The 19,264-nt window shown below is 58.6% G+C and overlaps 1 protein-coding gene across 1 annotated transcript in view; it reads right to left on the minus strand.

The window, feature by feature from the left end:
• Window positions 1-41: 41 nt before the first annotated feature.
• CCDC188 (coiled-coil domain containing 188) overlaps window positions 42-19,264 on the minus strand; it is a 40,583-nt gene continuing 21,360 nt past the window's right edge. The window contains exons 3-11 of the mRNA XM_055118670.1: window positions 1,859-1,921; window positions 1,621-1,728; window positions 1,417-1,509; window positions 1,279-1,335; window positions 1,135-1,194; window positions 919-983; window positions 695-749; window positions 442-485; window positions 42-351 (exon numbers count right to left, since the gene is read on the minus strand). Coding sequence (XP_054974645.1) covers window positions 165-351; window positions 442-485; window positions 695-749; window positions 919-983; window positions 1,135-1,194; window positions 1,279-1,335; window positions 1,417-1,509; window positions 1,621-1,728; window positions 1,859-1,921 — 732 coding nt within the window. The 3' untranslated portion in view covers window positions 42-164. The remainder of the gene's footprint in view (window positions 352-441; window positions 486-694; window positions 750-918; window positions 984-1,134; window positions 1,195-1,278; window positions 1,336-1,416; window positions 1,510-1,620; window positions 1,729-1,858; window positions 1,922-19,264) is intronic.

Consider the following 19,264-nt stretch of genomic DNA (forward strand, 5'->3'; position numbering starts at 1 on the left):
CCCCGGCAGAGACCCCCGCCTCCACCCTGCTCCATGCCTCCTGGCTGGGACCGTGAGCGCCAGTGCCAGGGGCCCACGAGCGGGGGCCGGCAAGGCCGCTGGGCACCCGGGGTAAGTGCCGGCTGCCAGGGCTTCTCCTCATTGGGTCCGCGGGGCCTTCGGGTCTAGAAGGGCAGGAAATCGTCCACCTCGAGGCGTAGGAACGGGCTCAGCAGCGCCCGCAGCCTCCAGACGGCGGCGCGGCTCAGCAGGGGCGGCACCAGCCCCTCGAAGGGCGCAGGGTCCACCACGTACACGTAGGCGGCGGTGCAGGCCAGCAGGGTGCCCAGCAGCAGCTTCAGGGCCAGCAGCCTGCGGGCGGTGGCGGTCAGGGGGCGGGGGCGCCGATGGGGACCATCCTGGGACTGGGCTCTGCCCCTGACCCCGCGCACAGCCACCTACCAGAGCTGGCTCTTGAAGGTCTCGGGACATCCCAGCTTCGGCCTCTGCGGAGGAGGAGGGACGTCAGCCGGGCTCAGGACAGGAGGTCCAGGTGCTGCCACCCAACCTCCGGAGACTCAGGCCGCCCACTCGCGCTTCCCGGGCTCAGGACAACCTCCCGGGCTCAGGACAACCTCCCGGAGTGGGCGTGGCGAGGGAAACGATGGGCGTGGCGAGGAGTGGGCGTGGCGAGGGCGGGATGGGCGGGGCCTACCAGGCAGGCCAGCTGCCGCTCCTTCCGGGCCTGGGTGCGACTCTGCGCGCGCTCCCTGGTGGGGGGGTTCAGGGAGCATCGTCAGCCCTGTGCATTCCCGGGGCTCCAGCCTGGTGCTGTGAACTGGGATAGGGCCAGGCATTGGTCTGCCCCATTCTGAGCAGGACACCCACCCTCTTGCAACCAGCAACCCCCCCACCTTCCACCTCCCGTCAGCACATCACCCCAGAATCTCCAGTTGAATGTCTTCCATCTGGTCCAGCACGCCCCGTATGTCTTTCTTGAGATTCTGTGGGATTGAGGAGGTAAAACAGGGCCTTCACCCCTGACTATACTGCAGCCAGCTCTCTCTCATCTGGAATCCTCCCCTCCACCTGGTCGGTCTCTAGGGACATTGGGGGGGGGCGGGGGTGCATCAGGCTTTCCCTTTGGGGACCTACCATCAGCCCGGTGGCCTGGTTGTTCAGGGCCGTGTGTACCTCGGCCACTCCGTCCCATACCTGGGGGATACAAGGGGGAGGCTGAGTCACGCCCGGAGCTTCGGGGACCTTGCCTGCCGCCCCGATCCACCCCGGAGCACGTGCCTCAGTAATGGCCATCTTCTTCCTCTCAAAGGACAGCCGGATCTGCTGCAGCTCCTTCTGCGAGACAGCACGGTGTGGGCAGGGCTCCCCGTGGCCCGCAGCAGCCTCCCTGCAGGCGCCCACCCGCTGCGAGCCCACCTGTGACTGCTGCACGAATGCCTCCTCGCGCCGCAGCAGTTGCACCGGGCCTCGGTGCTCCTCTGGGGGCCGCCGGCTGATGTGCTCCGGAGACTGTGGGAGGGCAGGGGGGGCAGGTCAGGGACTGCGGGGGTACAGGCTGGGCCTCCCGATCTGGTGATGGCGGTGGGGGGGGGGGCAATCCAGGCGCTGCCCAACACTTACCCAGGCCAAGGCAGTGAAGCTGGAGTGCCTGGGACAGAGGGGCAGGTAGTGCGGGCCTGGCCTCAGGAGAGACCCTAACTGCTCCCGCAGGTCTTGGTTCTGTTTTTTCTGGGGGTGAGAGGTGTGGGGGAGAGAGAGAGGCAAAGGCTGTCACAGCTGCTGCTTGGGCTTGGGGCGGGGGATGAAGAACTGCGGGCGCAGGGGCGTGGGGGGGGGGGTGGCGGCTCCGCGTCCTTACCAGGTTCTGGTTCTCTTGTTCCAGCTGGAAGAAGCACTGCTCTGCAGGCGCCAGGGGCACGTGCTGGAGCATGGAGGAGACGGTCCTGGTGAGGCTGGGGGCTCTGGCCCTGCTGTCCGGCCCCAGCCACAGGAGCCTCCCTGCCCTTGTCCCTCCCAAGAGCCTAGGCCCATCCTGACCCCGTTTGCCCCCTCCTTCCTCCCCACAACTGGCTCACCCGCACTGGGTCTGTCTCTCATCAACTGAGATACAGACCCCGCCTCTGGGACTCCCCCCCGCCCGCAGGGCAGGGAAGGGCCTGACACTTGGCTCAGTGAGGGGGATCGAGTGCATGGACAGGGCCACCTTACAAAGTCTTGGCAGGGCGATTCCGGGCATCCTCCATGGCTGCTGGAAGTTGGGGGCTGAGGGCACTGGCAGTGGGAATGGCCACAGGACCCCAGGGTCTTTGGCTTCTCCATATCAGCCTGTGATCCCTTCCTGACCCCAGGTCCAGGCTCTGGCCTGGTCCCTCCTGCCACCCTCTCACTGAGGGGCCTTTGGTGTCACAGCCCCCCGGTCTGGCTCCAGGATCTCTGTCACAAAGACTTGGGCACAACCTGGGAGGTCATAATGGACCAGGCTGGGTCAGAGCCAGACCTGGCAGGGACCCTCTCTCCTTAGACTCCACAGAGGGACCACCTGCGACACCCCCACTCTACCCAGTCTCTTAAGATGTGAAGTAGGGCCGGGGCAATAGAACACCGGGTAGGGCGCTTGCCTTGCGCACGGGCAGCTCGGGTTCAATCCCTGCCATTCCTATGGCTCCTGAGCACTGACAGGATGATGCCTGAGTGTAAACCCTGAGCACCACCCGGTATGAACCGAAAACAAAAAACCAAAAAACAGAAAACAGAAAAATGGAAAAAGACCAACTGGTTCAGCGGAGCAGCCCAGGGAATGTATTAGTTACGGTGGTTCCCACGTGCCATGTCTGCTCCCCGCCTGTCCTAGAAGCGTGCTTGACTCTTGTCTTTTGTGGGAAAGAAAAACTGTTTTGAGATCGAGCAGACATGGTTACCTTTACACGTTTGCTTGTTTGGGGGCCTCCCCACAGAAGCTCCGGAGCCACACGGGTGGAACCTGGGGCACAACATGAGAGCATGTGCTCCAGCCTTTGTCTCGGCCAGGTGGTTGGTTACTCTGAGGACAGAGTCTGCTCTCTCGGACCCCGGGACCCGCTGGTCCCCACTAACAGGGTTTCTTGACCTGTCAGTGTGCGTCTCAGTGGACTGGCCTCGGGCCCCAGCAGGATAGCCACATCCCTCTTTCTCTTAATGAGGGACCCCCCTGATAAGCAGGTCCTCCCACTCTGGGCAAATGCCTACCCACCAGAGTTCTGCATCTGGAGTTGGGGGTGACTTGCTGGTGCCCAGTTCCCTGCTGTCCTTCACATGTGAGAAGTAAAGGCCCCAGATTGTTCTGTCATCTTGTTTTTTTTGTCCTCATCCAGGGCTGTTCTGTGCCTGCCCCCACACTGGGTGAAGGTGTTTGTTCAATGCCCTGGGTGCGGTGGTCTCGCTCCTGTCCCTTTAGCTTTGTGGAGAGGACACTCTGCCTAGGGGGACTGGCCAGCAGAGGCAGTAGCTGTGTGGCCAGGGCTGAGTGGCCCCTGGTGCTTCTCTAGTGAGTGATGCCACACACAGCCTCCGCCTGTGCAGGAGTAAGCTGCAAGAATGGTGTGGAGCCCAGGTGCCCCCAGTACCCCAGCCAGTTGGCAGAGCCTACTCGGTTATCTGGGGGTGGAAGGGCCTTCTGGGATCCTTTACAGGCTGGGCCTTGCTTATTTCTGGAGCCCCCAGAAACAAGGAAGCACGTTGCTCAAGGCCCCTGGGAGAGAATAAGAACTAATGTGGAGGCTGAGGAAGTCATCTAGAACTCCCATAAAGGAGAGAGGTGGGGCAAAGGCCCTGGTGGCAGGCACGGGGTAGGCCCTGCCACCAGGTACCCTCCTGCCTGCCAGCCAGCAGGGGTGAGGTACTAGAGGTTGGTGAATCCTCCTTGATCACAGCAGGGACAGTGATGAAGAGTTTCTGGGTGGGTCACGTCAACGTCTCCCGAGTGTCCAGACCAGGTTGGCCTCAATCAGAAGTAATCTCTGAATAGGGGCCAGGAAGCGCCCAGATACCCTAATGCAACCTTCTACCTTTTTTTTTCTTTTGGGGTCACACCTGACGATGCACAGGGTTACTCCTGGTTCATGCACTCAGGAATTACTCCTAGCAGTGCTCAGGGGACCATATGGAATGCTGGGAATTGAACTCGGGTCAGCCACGTGGAAGACAAATGCCCTACCCACTGTGCTATTGCTCCAGCCCCCCTAATGCCACCCTTGGCCCTCCTTTGCCCTCCTACTCCTTCCTGGCCTGATAACTCCATATTCCCTGCTGCACCCACGCACCTGCCTAGGCTGAGTCTATCGGAAAGGCTTGCTGGAGGCCTAGCACCCATCTCTGAAGCCCCATGAAACTTTCCTACCGCCCCTGTGGTTACTGTTACCTCAGTTCTCCAGCTGAGTTTGGAGCATCCCTAGGGCAGGGTGGGGGTCCATGGGTAAATTCTTGGGATCCACAGTCATGCTGGTATTTCCCCAAATGGGGGAGAGTTATTTGAATATAGGCCAAGCACCCTACAGTACTTTTTGTCTGGGATTGGGGGGGGGGGTGCACCCTGGCTTCACAGGTGAAGTGAATTGAAGCATCAGGCCATGGCCCCGTTGCCAGGCAGCTGACGCCTCCCTGGACGTCTGTTGCTATGGCAGCAGCTTCCTGCCCATGTTGCCATGACGCCCAATGGCCTCAGGGAACCTCTGAGTAAGGGCTGGGCTGGGGCAGAGGGATGTGGAACCCCCGGTCAGGCCTGGATGCTGGATCTAGGACACAATGGCCGGAATGCCCAGTGTTCCCTGCTCATTTTAAACATTGAGAAACCCTTGCGCCAGTCATGCCCCCTAGGGGGAGCCCCATCACTGGAGCCCCTTATCTGGTCTCTGGCCCCGGTTCTGCTCCCTGTAATCTTCTGAGTCTCCTTGTGTGTCCCCCAGGTACTGCGGGCAGGGGATCACCCCTCACTAGGGCCTGCAGTTACCCCTCAGCCCTCCCCTCCTTCCTGCCACTGAACAGTGAATGGCTTTTTGCACTGGTGTGTGCCAGACACTGGAGGCCCCTGATGGGCTCAGGGAACACTGAGGATGGTCTGGGGGTTCTGAGGTACTGCCTGGCCCCTAGGCAGAGGACAGGTGAGGTGCGGCCCTGTGAGGGCTGAGACAGTCTGGGAGCTGACCCTCACCCATGCCAGGGGCATGTAGCGGGATGCTGTGGGGCTCCTTCCCTACTCAGCCATGGGGTGGGCCAGCTCTCCTGAAACCCCTGCTCCTGGATCTTATTTAAGAGTCAGAGGAGATAATAAGACTGTCAGAGAAAATCTCAGCTTGATCAATGATCACCAGCTAGGGACTGGGGGCTGGGAGCGGACACACATGGATAGCTGTGACCCTGGGCTCCAGGATGGTGAGTCAGATGTGCCCGTCTCTGCCTGAGCCCAGGGGCACCCCTCCCCACCAGTCCCTCTCCCCCAGCTGGGTCACCTGCACTGCAGCCACTCCACCCCATGTACCTCATTGTCCCTGCCCCCAAACATGTGCCCGGACAGCACACACATGACCAGTGAGGCCAGTAGTCAGAGCCAAGGTCATCCCGCCTTCATGTCCTGCCTGGCCAGAATCCAGGTCTCCTGATTCTCCAGAACCCTCGACTCTCCTCACTGGTCCCCTCCAGCTAGGACTGGACAATGCCAGGCCATGAGCTCCTGGGGCCCATTTCTGTGCCCTGGCAATGAGAATTTAGGGGGCGGAGTGGGAAACTTGGGGATGGGTGTGGAGCAAAGACCGCAGTGGTCCCAGGTCCTGCCAGGTACCTCTTGCTCTGTCTGCCACGGTGTAGGACTGAGAATTTGCCACCAGATGGCGCCACAACCCTGCACACTGGCTGCCGGTTTCAGGGCCAGCACAACTCCCCCCCCCCCCACATCCCATGTTCTACCCTGAGGGGCAGCTCCCTGGATACCTGTAGCCAGGGGAGGGTCCACTCAGGCTGGCGTTTCAGCTGAGACAGGGGATCTGGGGGAGAAGACCCAGCCCAACTGATGGCAGCTTCTGTGGGTGCCAAGAGCAGCTGGCAGGAGTAGGGATCAGGGCCTCCCAGCTGGTTCCACTTCAGTGAAATAAGCTGGCTGCTTTCCCAGGCACCCCTTGCTTGCGCCCACCTGAGGGGCTGTGGCAGTGGGAGCCCCTCCCCTGGTTGGTCTGTTGCCCTGAGTGTTCGTGGAGGGTGGTCCCAGGGCGTGGTGGAGGGTCCCAGGGCTCTGTGTGGGAGGTGGGATCCAGCTCCTCTGATGCCCTCCGGGAGAGCACACACAGGGAGAGGCCAGCGGGCAGGACAGGGACTGGGTGGGTGCCCACATATCGTCCCTCCTTGTCCTGGTGCATCCCTACAGGCCATGGTGAGAGTGGCAGCAAAGAACCCCCAGATGGCAGCAGAGATACCCAGGACACCCAGCCGGTGTCCTGGGCGGGGCTGGAGACACTTTGCTCCTCGCCTGGTCCTACAGCTAAAGGGACAGGTTACCGGGCTCGGGCTAGTTGTCCGCCCACCTCTCTGGACTTCAGCTCTCTTCCCTCTTGGGAGCCCGTGCCCTGTGCTCTCCTCCAGCAGAAGTTGTGGGGTTCCAGGAATGTCTGGGAACCTGAGGGACCCAGTAAAGGCTGGGCCTACTGGGACCCAGAAGACAGGGGTGGGGGCAGAGTGTCAAGACTCAGGTATGGGTGCTGCACTGCCCCATCCAAGGTAACTTCTGGAATGTTCACCTTGATGCTCATGGAATGGAGATGAAGGCAGTTCTGTCTCAGCAACCACACCCAGCCTCTAGCCAGCCCTGCACCCTGCCAGGCCCAGGGCGGCATCTCTGGCCTTGGAGCCCGGCCTATTTCCCCATTCTCATGGCACCACCAGGCACCAGGGCAGGGAGGGAGAGGATGTGGGGACATAATCATGGGGTGCAGGGCATCCAGTCCCATCCCTGCCTGTCCATTGTCCTGCAAGTTGGCCCTAGCCCCTCCCATCTGCCTCTTTGCCAGAGGCCACAGCTCACCCTCTGTGAGCAGTGAGATGTGTACACACAGGCACACAAACCATGCATGATATATGCATACACACAAGAATGTACACACGTGCCTGCACAGACACAAATGCACTCACACAAATACATATCCACACACAAAAGCACACATGCATTTATACAAAAGCACACATGCATTTATACAAATACACATGCATGCATGTACATACATGCACGATGCACACATACAAGCATGTACACACATGCCTGTATAGACAAATGCACACACACAAATACATGTGCACACAAATGCACACATACATGTACATGCACAAGTGCACATATCACACATACACACACGTACACACATGCACACTCACGTGCATGATTCATGCACAAGCATGTACACACATGCTTGCAGGCACAAATGCACACATATAACATATGTGCATACACAAATACATGTGCACACATGTATGCACATGCACGAGTGCACACACACATTTGCACATATGCACATACATGCACATATACAAACATGCACACAGCTCTTCTTAGGCAAAAAGTCTCGCTGTTCTGTTGTAGTCAGGGTCTGCTGAGTGCAGCCTGCAAACTTTCATGGCACCCTCAGTCCCAGGTCTGGAGCTTTATCTCCCAACACCCAAAAGGCCTGCGGGCCAGCTAACAGAGTCAGTCCACAGCTAAGTGACTCCCAAACCCAGTTCTGGGATTAATGTCAGTAAGTGCACAGGTAGGTGATCACCCCCCGCTCTGCCCTCCGCCCCCCCCCCCACTTCCCGCTCCTATACCATGGCCTTCCACTCCAGGCCTCAGGTCTGGCTTTCTGCTGAAACACCCCCACTCTGCTCCAAACACCAAGCTGTCCTCTCCCCTCCCCCCAGGGACTCTTCTCCGTGCTGGGCTGGGGGGAGGTGGCACCCCTGGGCAGCAGGGAGCATTCTTCTTAGGGAGGCTGAGTTCTCACCAAAGGGCAGTATCACCCCTTGCTGATGCGCTGAGTGTGAGACCGCTAAGGAGAGACAATTCATTTATCTCCAGAACTGGGCACAAGTTATAAAAATGGTAATTTCTTGGAAATTCAATTACGTGTTTTCATTGTTACCTCGGTAATCAAGGAAATGATTTTTAAGAAAGGCTGTGAGATGATAGGATCTCGGGGCGGGGGTGGGTGCGGGCCAGCGGTACATCCCGGACAGAAGGAGCGGCAGGCAGGCCGAGAGGGCCTGAGCTGTCCAGCCCCTGGCCTGTTCCTGTCCTCTCTGGGGCCGCCTGAGAAGACTCAGGAAAGGGAGGTGCTGAGGTCCCGGGGCTGCCCTAGACTCCTGGTGTCCTTCAAGGCCTCTGTGTGGAACAGAGGGGCGTCTCATTATGGGTTCAGACCTGATTTTTCCCTGAGTGGTGCCTTGGTGCTAAATAACATCCCCAGGATTAACAGTGCTGGCAGCCAACAGCGGTAGGTGATTGGAAACGGGTTTTATGGCCCCGCGGGTGAAATTGAACTTGCATTGGACGTGTATTTCCAAGATGGGATTTTCCTCCCGGCAAAGGCAGCACGTTCCTCGATAATTACAGCCGTCGGGCCCCCTTGCCCACGGCGCCTGCTGAAGAGCTCTCGGTGAGCCGCTCAGCTGGATTGGGGTCTCAGGAGAAAGAGGGGTTTCTGCCCGCCACCCAGTTGTCCCCGCCAGAGACCCCCGTCTCCTGCCAGTAAAACTCTGACAACCGAGGGAGCCCTACCCCTGGGGGTGCAGCTGCCTCCTGACCCATTTTCCAGGCTCAGGCTCTCCAGGCGGCAGAGGCCCAGGCGGTGTCGGCAGGGCTGAGGTGTGCCTGCGCACATCCCATCGACTGTGGGGGCTGAGCCCCTCAGACACCGGCCGGGGCCTCACCGCTCAGGGGGGCAAGGGGTGATTTCAGCATCCCACACCAGGCCCGACTTTCCCATCTGCCAGTCAGACTCAACAGAAGGGGATGCCCGGAGTCCTTAAGAGGGACTTTTCCAAGAGTAATTAACTTCGATTCCCTTGCAGTACATATGAGACTATTTTTTCCCTTTCCAATAATTGAACTTATTTATTTTTAAGTAAGATTAAATGTTCCCGGTGAGCTCAAGACTTACTCCTGTCCTGTCAGGCCTGGTCAAGGCTCTCATTTCTGCCTCCTGCAGATTGTCCACCGATCAGATATTCTCAGGGCTTGGGGACAGGACACAAAGCTCTGGGGCCCAAAGAATATTTTAATCATCACTGTCATTGGGAATGTGGTCATTATCACCATCACCTCCATCACGTCCACCACCTCCCCTTCACCATCCCCATCATCACCTCCATCACCTCCCTGCATCATCACCTCTATCACCTCCACCACCTCCCCGCATCATCACCTCCATCACCTTCTCTCCATCATCATCATCACCTCATCACCTCCACCACCTCCCCGCATCATCACCTCCATCACCTTCTCTCCATCATCATCATCACCATCATCACCTCTACCACCTCCCCTTCATCATCCCCATCATCACCTCCATCACTTCCCCTTCATCATCACCTTTATCACCTCCACCACCTCCCCTCCATCATCACCTCCATCACCTCTCCATCACCATCATCACCTCATTACCTCAAGCACCTCCCCTCCATCATCCTCATCATCACCTCCAACACCTCCCCGCCATCATCACCTTTATCACCTCCACAACCTCCCCTCCATCATCCCCATCATCACTTCCATCACCTTCTCTTCATCATCATTATCATCACCTCATCACCTCCACCACCCCCTCTCCACCACCACCATCATCACCTGCAACATTTCCCCTTCATCACCTCCATCATTACAATCATCACCTGCGACATTTCCCCTTCATCACCTCCATCATCACAATCATCACCCTCCCCTCTATTTTTACCACCATCACTTCCATCACCTCCATCATACCATCATCTCCATCACAGCCAACACCACAACAATCTGCATACTCCTCCACTACCATCATTGACGCTGCTGCCTCTGTCATCACTGTCACTTCCCCCAGCACTGGAGCCACAATTACTGTGACTGACCTTCACCAGCAGGTCTGCCGCCCTGCACTGTGGGCTCCTGCTGAGAGTTAGGGTATATCCAACCTGCCTGTTGGATATACCACATCGGGACCACATCGGGAGAAGGGAGAGGACAGGCTGGACAGGACTTGGAAAATGTGGGCCCTTGAGGGTCCAAGCTCACAGAATCTTTATATGTCTCTCCTGTCTGTGCATGTGGTGACCACCTACCCCCACAGTAGGACCCCAAGGCCCTGATTTGGGAGGTCCATCGGACCTAGGCTCCCCAAGTTAATTTTTCTTTTTTTCTGGGCCATACCTGGTGACGCTCAGGCTTACTCCTAGCTCTGTACTCAGGGATCACTCCTAGTGGGACTCGGGGGGCCATATGGGGTACAAGGGATAGAAACTGGGTTGGTTGTGTGCAAGACAAATGCTCTATTACTGTACTATTGCTTTGGCCCTCATTCTTTTTAAATGTCCAGCCAGACTGGACAAGACTGAGAGGCCCAGAATGACTCCAGTCAGTGCTCAGCCCACTGGGGCAGCAGTGCTCAGCTGGTGGTGCTCACATTCCCAGCATCACACTTGGGGGCTGGCCTAGCTATTTTCTGGGGCCACAGTGATGCTGGTACCACCAGGGCTGTTTCTGGGGATGCTTGGGGGCCACACAGAATCGGGACTGAGCTCACGGGCTTGTACACACTTGTGTTATCTCCCTGGCTCCCAGCTCTCTGCCCACTATGCTGGGGTCGAAGCCTCGGTGGCTGGGAGAGTGGGTGGAGCCTCACTGTCCTTGCTTCTGTCCAGCCCCCATCTCCCAGCTGGCCTGTGGGCTCTGGCCCTCTTTGAAACTAGGGTCCAGCCACCCACCCTTTCAGACAGAGCTTGGTTGAGGGTCTAGGGGTACCTCAGCCTGCAGGTCCTGCCTCTGTCTGAGCCTGGCCACTGGGGAGTCCTACCTCTGAGCATCGTCTGTGCCCTCTGGGTGAGGTGGACAGCGGTCCCTGCAGCCAGCCACCAAGGCAGAGAGTACTAGAGCCTGTGAATCCCACTGGTACTGCCGGGTAGTGGGCAGTGACCTGGGAGCCTGTGGGAGTAGGTCCCTGTGGTCAGTGCACCCCCACAGTACACACTGCATGTCAGCTTCTCTGCGTCCTGAATCGGGGGGCTCCCCCATGTCTGGAGCTCCTGAGACACTGGCGACTGCAGTGGGAGGGGGTAGGCAGGGAGACTGGGAGTGGGGCTGGGGGACACATGAGCCTGGAGCAAGGGCTCAAGGGTTGATCCAGGGAGCACAGTGGGCATTGCCCCGTGGCAGGCACTGGGCATCTTCCCCATGGAGTTCCAGAAGGCCTCAGGGGTGTTTCCATGTGGGGCTGTATTGAGTGTTGGGCTTCAGGCTTCAGGTGGACCATGTGTAGTGCCTGAGGGGGGCTTGAGGGGGGCCAGTCTGCTAGGCAGCACCACTGGGATGGCTCTCCCCACCTGGGGCAGCCCCCGGGCACCTTCCCCCTCACTTGGTCAGAGAGGGGATTTATGCCTTAAACCGCCTTCGTGTTTGGGAAATATTATTAACAATTAAAAATCTTAAATCTTGGTGACACTCCCGGTGGCCAGATAATTAATACAAGAGCAGATAATAATTACTTAATGATTAATACCTACACTTAATAGCCTGCAAAGTAATTGCGATAAAGGGAAAGTTAAATGAGAACCCATCACCATAGCTGATGCCTGGCCTGGGGCTGGCTCTTTGCTCTGCCACGGGGCTGACTCCCTGGCCTCTGCTCCCTTGCTGGGGATGTGGGTTCCAGGATTGAGAGCAGGACACCCCCTGCTCCTTGCTCCCCGCCAGTCACTCCTGCTGCCAATAGTGCCTCTGAGCCCGGTGAGTCCCCCCACGCCCCTCAGAATTCTGACCTGCTCTGTGTCCAGCCCAGGCCTGCCTCCACCACCGATTCTCACTAAAGTGTGAGTGGTTGCTCAGCACTACCCTCATTCTTTATTTACCTATTTATTTATTTACATTTTTATTTAGTCACGGTGATTTCAAAAGCAATTTAGGGCTGGAGAGCGCCCTAAGCTCTCTCCCTACAGCAAGTAGGGCTCTTGTCTTGCCCATGACAAACCTGGGTTTGATCCCTGGCACTACATATGATCCTCCTAACTCTGCCAGGAGTGATCTCTGAGCACAGAGTCAGGAGTGAGCCTGGAGCCCTACCAGGGATGGCCCCCAAAGAAAAACAAACCAGAAAAGAGAGAGCAATATTTATAATCGGGTTTTAGGCATACAAAGTTCCCACTTTCAATCCCACCCCCACCCCATCCCTCCATCAATAACCCCAGGTTGCCTCCCACCCCCCAGTCCTCACAGTGACACTGTTGATTTCAGTTTACTAAGCTTCTATTTATTTTATGCCTAATTTATTCCCGAGTCATCAGTTTTTGCTTCTTTGGTGTCTCCTGCGATATTTTCCTTCTGTGTAACCTTCCCTTCAGGGTTGGGCACAATCTGCACTTTCTCAGTAAAAATCATCTCTGTGTGGTGGGAGAACTCATGTGGGTGTGAGTCTGTGCCTCTTGGGTGCTTTGCTCACCTGGAGGTGCTCGAAAACCCTAAAACCAGCCTTACCACTCTCTGCATTTCCAAGCATGTGCAGTGAAAATTCCACACACTCTGCCCCCCGCCCCCATGCTGTGTCCAATGTCCAATCTCATTGCTCTGCCTTGGTGCACCCCACAACACCACCACTGTAATTAGAGAGCACCCTGTCTCCATTATAATTAGCATGCACTCCCCTCCCCCCCCCAGGTGCCACCAGTAATTAGCTCACATCCCCTCTCCACAGTCCTCAGCCCAGGCGGGCGATTGCTGCCTCAAGCCCCCTCCCTGCATCCTTACGGGTTGTCCCAGGGTCACGGGCACTAGCCGCCTCCTCCCCTCACTGGATTCAGGGGAGACCAGGACCAACGGCGGGTCTGGGGCCCCAGGGCAGCTGGGAAGGCTCAGAGTTCCCTGCTACTGGGAAATCCTGTGGCCAGCCGCTGCTCACCATGAAGACACTGAGGGTCCCCTGTGGGTGGAGGCAGGGCCCAGGGAGGAGCTGTCCTTACCTCCATCCGAACAAAATGGCCAGGGCGGGCTCCTCGGAGCCAGAGGCCTGGAGGGTGTGACCGCACTGTCCCCTCGTGGCAGAGAGGCTTAGTGGGGTGAGGTGTTCTGAGGATACTCAGGCCCAAGCAGTGGCTACGGGGGAGTGGGGTCCCCACCGCTATGGCACTGATGGTCTGTGAGTTTCCACTGGGGCCTGGACACTGGTCACCCGCTGGCTCTCTCCACCCACTGTCCACCCACTGGCACTCCTGAGGCGCCAATGCTCCCCCACTAGTCAGCAAGAATTTGGGGTGAGACGGGAGATTCAGAGATCTGCCTAATCAGGTCTCCGCGTTAATAATACATTCCTGCTAATGACCTTCTCTGCCATGAAATCTGTCAGCTGCCTGGTGGGGGTGGTGAGAGGCAGCTGAGCCCACGGGGGTGGGCTGGGGTCCCCAGGAGCGGGGTTTGCTGGGAGGCTGTGCTCCTGGCCCTGGCATGAGGACGCCTGGGGGACTGGAGGTGTGGGGTGCAGCCCCAGGTCGACTGGGAGCCTGTGAGCAAAAGTCTGAGGTCTGTGGGCTTAAGCCCTGGGTGCAGAAACCAGGACCACTCCCCAGTTCTGGGGTGCAGCAACACAGGACCCCCGGCCTGCAGTGCAGGACCACTCCTCAACTCTGGGGTGCAGAGACCCAGGATGTGAAACTGTTAGAACGTGGGTCCTGGGGAGGACGGGTTGTGGGTTCTTGTGTTCTGTGGGGAGGCGGGAGAGAGCAGGGTCCAAGCACTTCCTGTGCTGAGGCCCTGGGGCTGGGGGGCGGGGAGAGGAGGGGTCATACCTGTGCCCAGTCACTCCACCTTCCCCTTGGTTTCCCCCCTGCCTCCCCCTCTATGCGGTTAGACCCGGCCTGGACAGAGCAAGGTCGGCCCTGCAGGGCCCACAGGAGGTACCCAGGCCACAATCAGAGGCTACCTGCCCCACCCTGGACCCCGGGCATGAGAGTCCAGTCTCCGCCGGCCCCTCTGTGGCTGGCCAAGAGGAGCTGTTGGTGGGCAGGGCCACAAAACTTCTAAGACTTAATTAAAATCAATCTCCAATTACTCAAATGCTATTGATCCCAGTCTCAACTGATGAGAAAAATATGATCACCATCGTGGGCACTGTTGATGGGGGAGCTTCAATGTGTGGCTGGGCCCGGAAGGGGGGGTACCTGCTTTTGGGGTCCAGCCTGGTGGAGAGGTCATCTTCAGACCCTTTCTGGAGGGACCACCCTGCCACTGCCCCCGCCCCCCCCACTGCTGCTTGGTTTCTGCAGCTCATCCCCTGGGCTAGCGGGGCCACGAGGTGGGGTGGGGTGGCGGGGCTGCTGGAGTGTGGGTCTTGGGGAGGTGGTGGGGATGCCCTGAGCACTCTGGAGTCCTCCCACTATTGCCAAGGGGACCGCTGGCCAGTGGCCTGATGCTATAAGGGCAGGGGTCCTAGGTGCCTGGCCAATCAGCTCTCTGTGGTAGTACAGAAGGACCCCATCGCCTTAGCATAAGCCTCTTACTCACATGGGTTTAGAGTCCAGAGGCCCAGGATCTGAGTCCCTCACTTCCAACTCCTTCATCCAATATCAGCAGAGGAGAATGGAGGGAGGGAAGGACACGTTAACAGAGATAGAACATCCGGGAAGAAGGAGGTGATGATTCTCTGGAATTTAGAAGTGGCTTGGATAAAGAAACTGGAGACCTGATCTGGACTCTGAATCCCAATAGTTCTGGGGCTACCGGGTAACCATACCCACAACAGCCCAAAGAGCAAGCCCAGGGCAGAGGGAAACCCAGGAGACAGCTAAGAAGGGTAAGGAGTAATGGGGCCCACATGGTCAGTCGAAGGCTTGTCTTAGAAAAGAAACTGTAAGGTCCTTCCAGGGCATAAGCACAGAAAAGGTTGCATCAAACTCATCCTGCATCCCAGGAACACGCCCACAGGAGGGCTGCAAAGGAAGCTCCCTTCATTCATGTCATTCACGCTGGAGGTGGTGGAGGGCAAAGGTGAGGCATGGGGGTAGGGGGCACTCAGGCAGGGGGACAGAGGTTGTACTTGTGGGCTGCAGCAGCCAGATCTGTTACCTGTGTCCTCTGCCCCTGGCCACTGTGCTCTGCTGTCCCCCGGCCCTAGCCCTTGTGGGTGATTACGTGAGAGCGAAATCAGGGAGCAGAGCGTGGTCAGTGCCCAGTGGGGGTCTGGCTTCACAGGGTGGGGCTGCCAGGGGTGAGGAGGCTTCTGGGCCAGGCCTGGGCACATCTCTGCTGTGAATGTCCATGGGGTTCCGGGGTTCTGCCCCCCCAGAGCTGACCCGAGGGGCTAGAGAGTCAACATACAGACAGGGGGATGGTGGAACCCCAGAACCCCGCATAGCCTTGGCTGGCCAGGCTGAGGGCTGTGGAGCTGAGGGTCAGAGGCAGAGGGTCCCGGGCTCACTGGGGGGTGGGGAGGTGGACACCTGCAAGACCAGGTGCTTCGGCCCCTTCTGAAGGGCCAGACGGCCCGCCTGCCTGGCTACTGGACGGAAGGAGAGAGGCTTTCAGCCAGGCCCCGGCTGGGATGTGCTGAGTCTTTTGTTACTTTAATTAATGCCCAGCTTCCTGACGCCTAATTAAACTGGAATTGCTCCATGTCCAATAGCCGAACGTCCCATTAGATACAAGTTAATGTAACTGTCGCAGCGGCTGTAAAATGAGTCTGGTGGTCCCCTGGGAGGGGCCTGAGCACAGCACAGAGGGAGGGCACCCCAATGGTGGCTGGGGGGGGGTCACTGGCACTGGGTGCATGGGTGCCCTGGTCCAGGGCATCTGGTTCCTCCCTGCTGGCATGCTGTTTCCCCTCCCCCAGGAAACTCTTGCAGTGTCAGGAAAATTGGAAAAAAGCTGAAAAATGAGAGCACTTCCCCCCCTCCCCCGTCTGGGAAATGCAGAGGACCCCCGCCCCTGTGGTTCTTTTGTGGGTGGGGGCAGGATCCTGGGATAGGATGAGGATGACTACTCAGGGGCAGCCCCTGGTCCCCTGGGACACGGGGGGGATGGGAGGGCACTGTTGAGACCCCAGCATCCTGTGCCAGGGCATTTCTGGAGTCACCTCAGAGTCTGGAGCTGAGGCCCCACCCCAGGTATTGGCAGGGAGGACAGGAGAATCCCCCCTGGAGGCTCCTGGCAGTGCCCATGGTGGGCAGCAGGCTTGGGCCAGCTCAGGCTCCTGGTTGGGGGACGCTACTGGACCCCCAGTCCAGGCCTCCACCAACCTTGCTGCTCACCGTCCAGGCTGGTGTCCATACAGAAGGGAGTGGGGAGGGAACCTGTGCTTAGCAGGTGGCAGTGAGTTCCTCGGTTCCCCTCAGGGATGCCTGTCACATGACCTGGGAGCCCAAGGGACCGCAAAGCCATGGCCCTGTGCCCCCGCCTCAGCAGCTATGATTTGCTTCTCCAACGAGCCCCTCGGGCCCGGGCGGGCGGCAGTTGCTGCTGTTTGCACAGAGCAAATCCAGGGGTGTTTGCTCAGCGAGATTGTTTCTGCCCAGGCTCCCGAGGGACAGGCCAGGATCTGGGGGTGCGTGGAGGGGGGCCTGAGGGCACTGGGCATGCCTGCCTGCTGGACAGTCATGGCCGGACCAGAGCCTGGGGCCCTGCAGTGGCCCCCACCACACCCAGGCAGCAGGCCTGGTCTCAGGGGTGGTGGGCTTACCCGCTTCCCTGCAAAGGGGACCCCCATGTGGGCACAGGCAGAGGGGGAGACTGCACTACCCAGGGGCTGCCCAGGGCCTGGCTGGGGGCACAGGAGGGGCCCGCTGTGGCCATAAAGTGTTTTGCTTCTTTTTGTAGAAAAGATGCCAAAAAGGCAATCTGTGGGTCCTGCTGGCCTGCTGGTTCCTGACGGGGCTCCGAGGGTCCTTTGCTTCACCCACACTACACTGGGCCCTGCCTGAGGCACCCCAGAGTCTTAAGGTGCCACTCAGGCTTTCCTGGTCATGCCATTGACTTTGACCCCCCTGGTCTCAGTGACCCAAATATCCACAGAGCAGATACCATGCTGGGCCCAACTTTCCTCCTGCTTTGTGGCCTTGAGTCCTTATCTAAGAAGTCTCAGCAGCACCAGACTGCCTCGAGTGGGGAGTTCCTTTAAGCTGGGGCAGCCAGCCTACCAGTGGACCCCTGACCTGGGGGTCAGTGGGGGTCAAAGTTGACTCCGGGCTCCTTCGGTAATCTGACTCTGGCTCCCATTTGACATGAGTGGCACAGAGGATGGTGACTGATGTGTCACACACTTTCAGACTCCTACCCATGCCTCAAAACCCACAACAGTGAGGCCCCTGGGGTTTCCTGTTAATTTCACAGCACCCGTGCCCGGCTCCACTACCGCACCTGCCACTTGGTGTACAGTTTGGTGTGATCAAGGAGAGGTCACACAAGGGTTAGTTGACCCTCCTTCTGTCTGGGCGCCTTGAGCAAGCTGCTCAGGGCAGGATGGCTGGGCCCATTCTGGGCACCCCAGCACTCAGAGGAGAAAGCGGAGCCTCGGGAGGGTCCCGGCTGGGCAGGGGGAGGGGCAGCAGCCCTGCAGGGGTTGGTGGTGGCAGCCGAGACTGGCTGGGGTGGGGGGAGGCGGCCTGTCTCTCCCCCTCTACCTCCCCTTGTTTCAACAGCAGCGGAGGAGAAAACAAGGACTTTAAGCCTGTCACAGATAATTCATCCCGTGCATTTTACTGCTGCCACTGCTGCGAACACTGGGCTCCTGTCGGAGCCGAAAGATTCATAAAATGCATGTGAATTTTTATGTTCAATTATCCCCGGTCCCAGCTTAGGAACTGTGAGCTGCCTCCACCCAGCCCCAGGCCCACTTCCCTGTCACCCAGCTGCAGCAGAAGTCCGGAAACCCCCTTCCCAGGCCCCAGCTGCCCCGGCAGGCTCTGGAAGCTGGACGCTGCCTCTGCTCCCCCACAACACACCCACCCCCGCAGAGGGAGTTGCGGGCTTCGGGTCTACTTAAGGGCCCGCCAGAGCCTGGAGAAACCTGTCTCTTGGGGTCAGGCCCCTCCGCACCTTGGTTTTTCCTTCCTGAAAATGGGTTTATGAGGAACATTTGCTAAGACACTGTGCGTCAGGCAAGGGCAGGGGGGCAGGATGGACTGCAGCCAGACCCAGGGCGTGTGGGACTCCTGGGGAGCCTAGTGGGGGGAGGGGGGCCCAGAGGCGTGGCCAGAGTCTCCTCACCCCGGCTGCCCAGGGGCGTGGCCACAGTGGGCGGAGCACGCAGCCCCAGCGCCTCATCATTGCGGCCTCACGTCCCTTCATTACGGCGCCTGCAGAAGATGTTCTCTGATTAGTCTGCTGAATTATGAATTAGGTTCCGGGTCCCCGTGCAGCTGTTCCCGGCTTGTCATCCCCATCACTTTATTTCCCCATCTGCTTATAAAACCAGGAGCGTGGTCCTGCAATAAACACTTCAAACACTTTTTTTAGGGGCTAATTAATTGTGTTGCATTTCTCCGACACAGCATGCAGGCTGGACCTGCCTGGAATTCCCAATGCGGGTGCACGCCCCAACCCCCTCCGAGTGCCCCAACCCCCTCGAGTGCCGAGTGCCGAGTGCTGAGTGCCGAGGGGAGAGGGGGAGCGAGCTCCGAGCCTGAGGCTGCAAGGGACTTTCCCAAGCACCTGCCTTCTCACGCAGCGCCCCCAAACCCTGTTCTGACAGGTCCGTGGATGCAGGAATGAGTCAGGGAGGAGACACTTTCTCTGGGATCCCCCTTAACACTGTCTGGGTGCAGGCCCCCTCGACCTGCAGGGTTCCAGAGCCAGGCCCTAGATAATCAATCTCTCAGCTTACCTGTGACACATTCAAGGTCAAGTTCATTATCTGCTACCACCCCTCCCCCAACTGACTCCAGGACCCCATCTGATCCCTAGCATCCAACCTTCTCCAGACCCACTCAGACCCCACCCTCTTGCAGAAGACCTTCTCTGATTACTGAGCTGAATTATGCAGGCTGGCCTCCCACCTGCCTCCCTCCACTGTCAGCCTTCCCCCATTGGTGCATGTCTCTGCCC

The sequence above is a fragment of the Sorex araneus genome, chromosome 11 (genome assembly GCF_027595985.1).
Source record: "Sorex araneus isolate mSorAra2 chromosome 11, mSorAra2.pri, whole genome shotgun sequence".
NCBI classification, from domain to species: domain Eukaryota; kingdom Metazoa; phylum Chordata; class Mammalia; order Eulipotyphla; family Soricidae; genus Sorex; species Sorex araneus.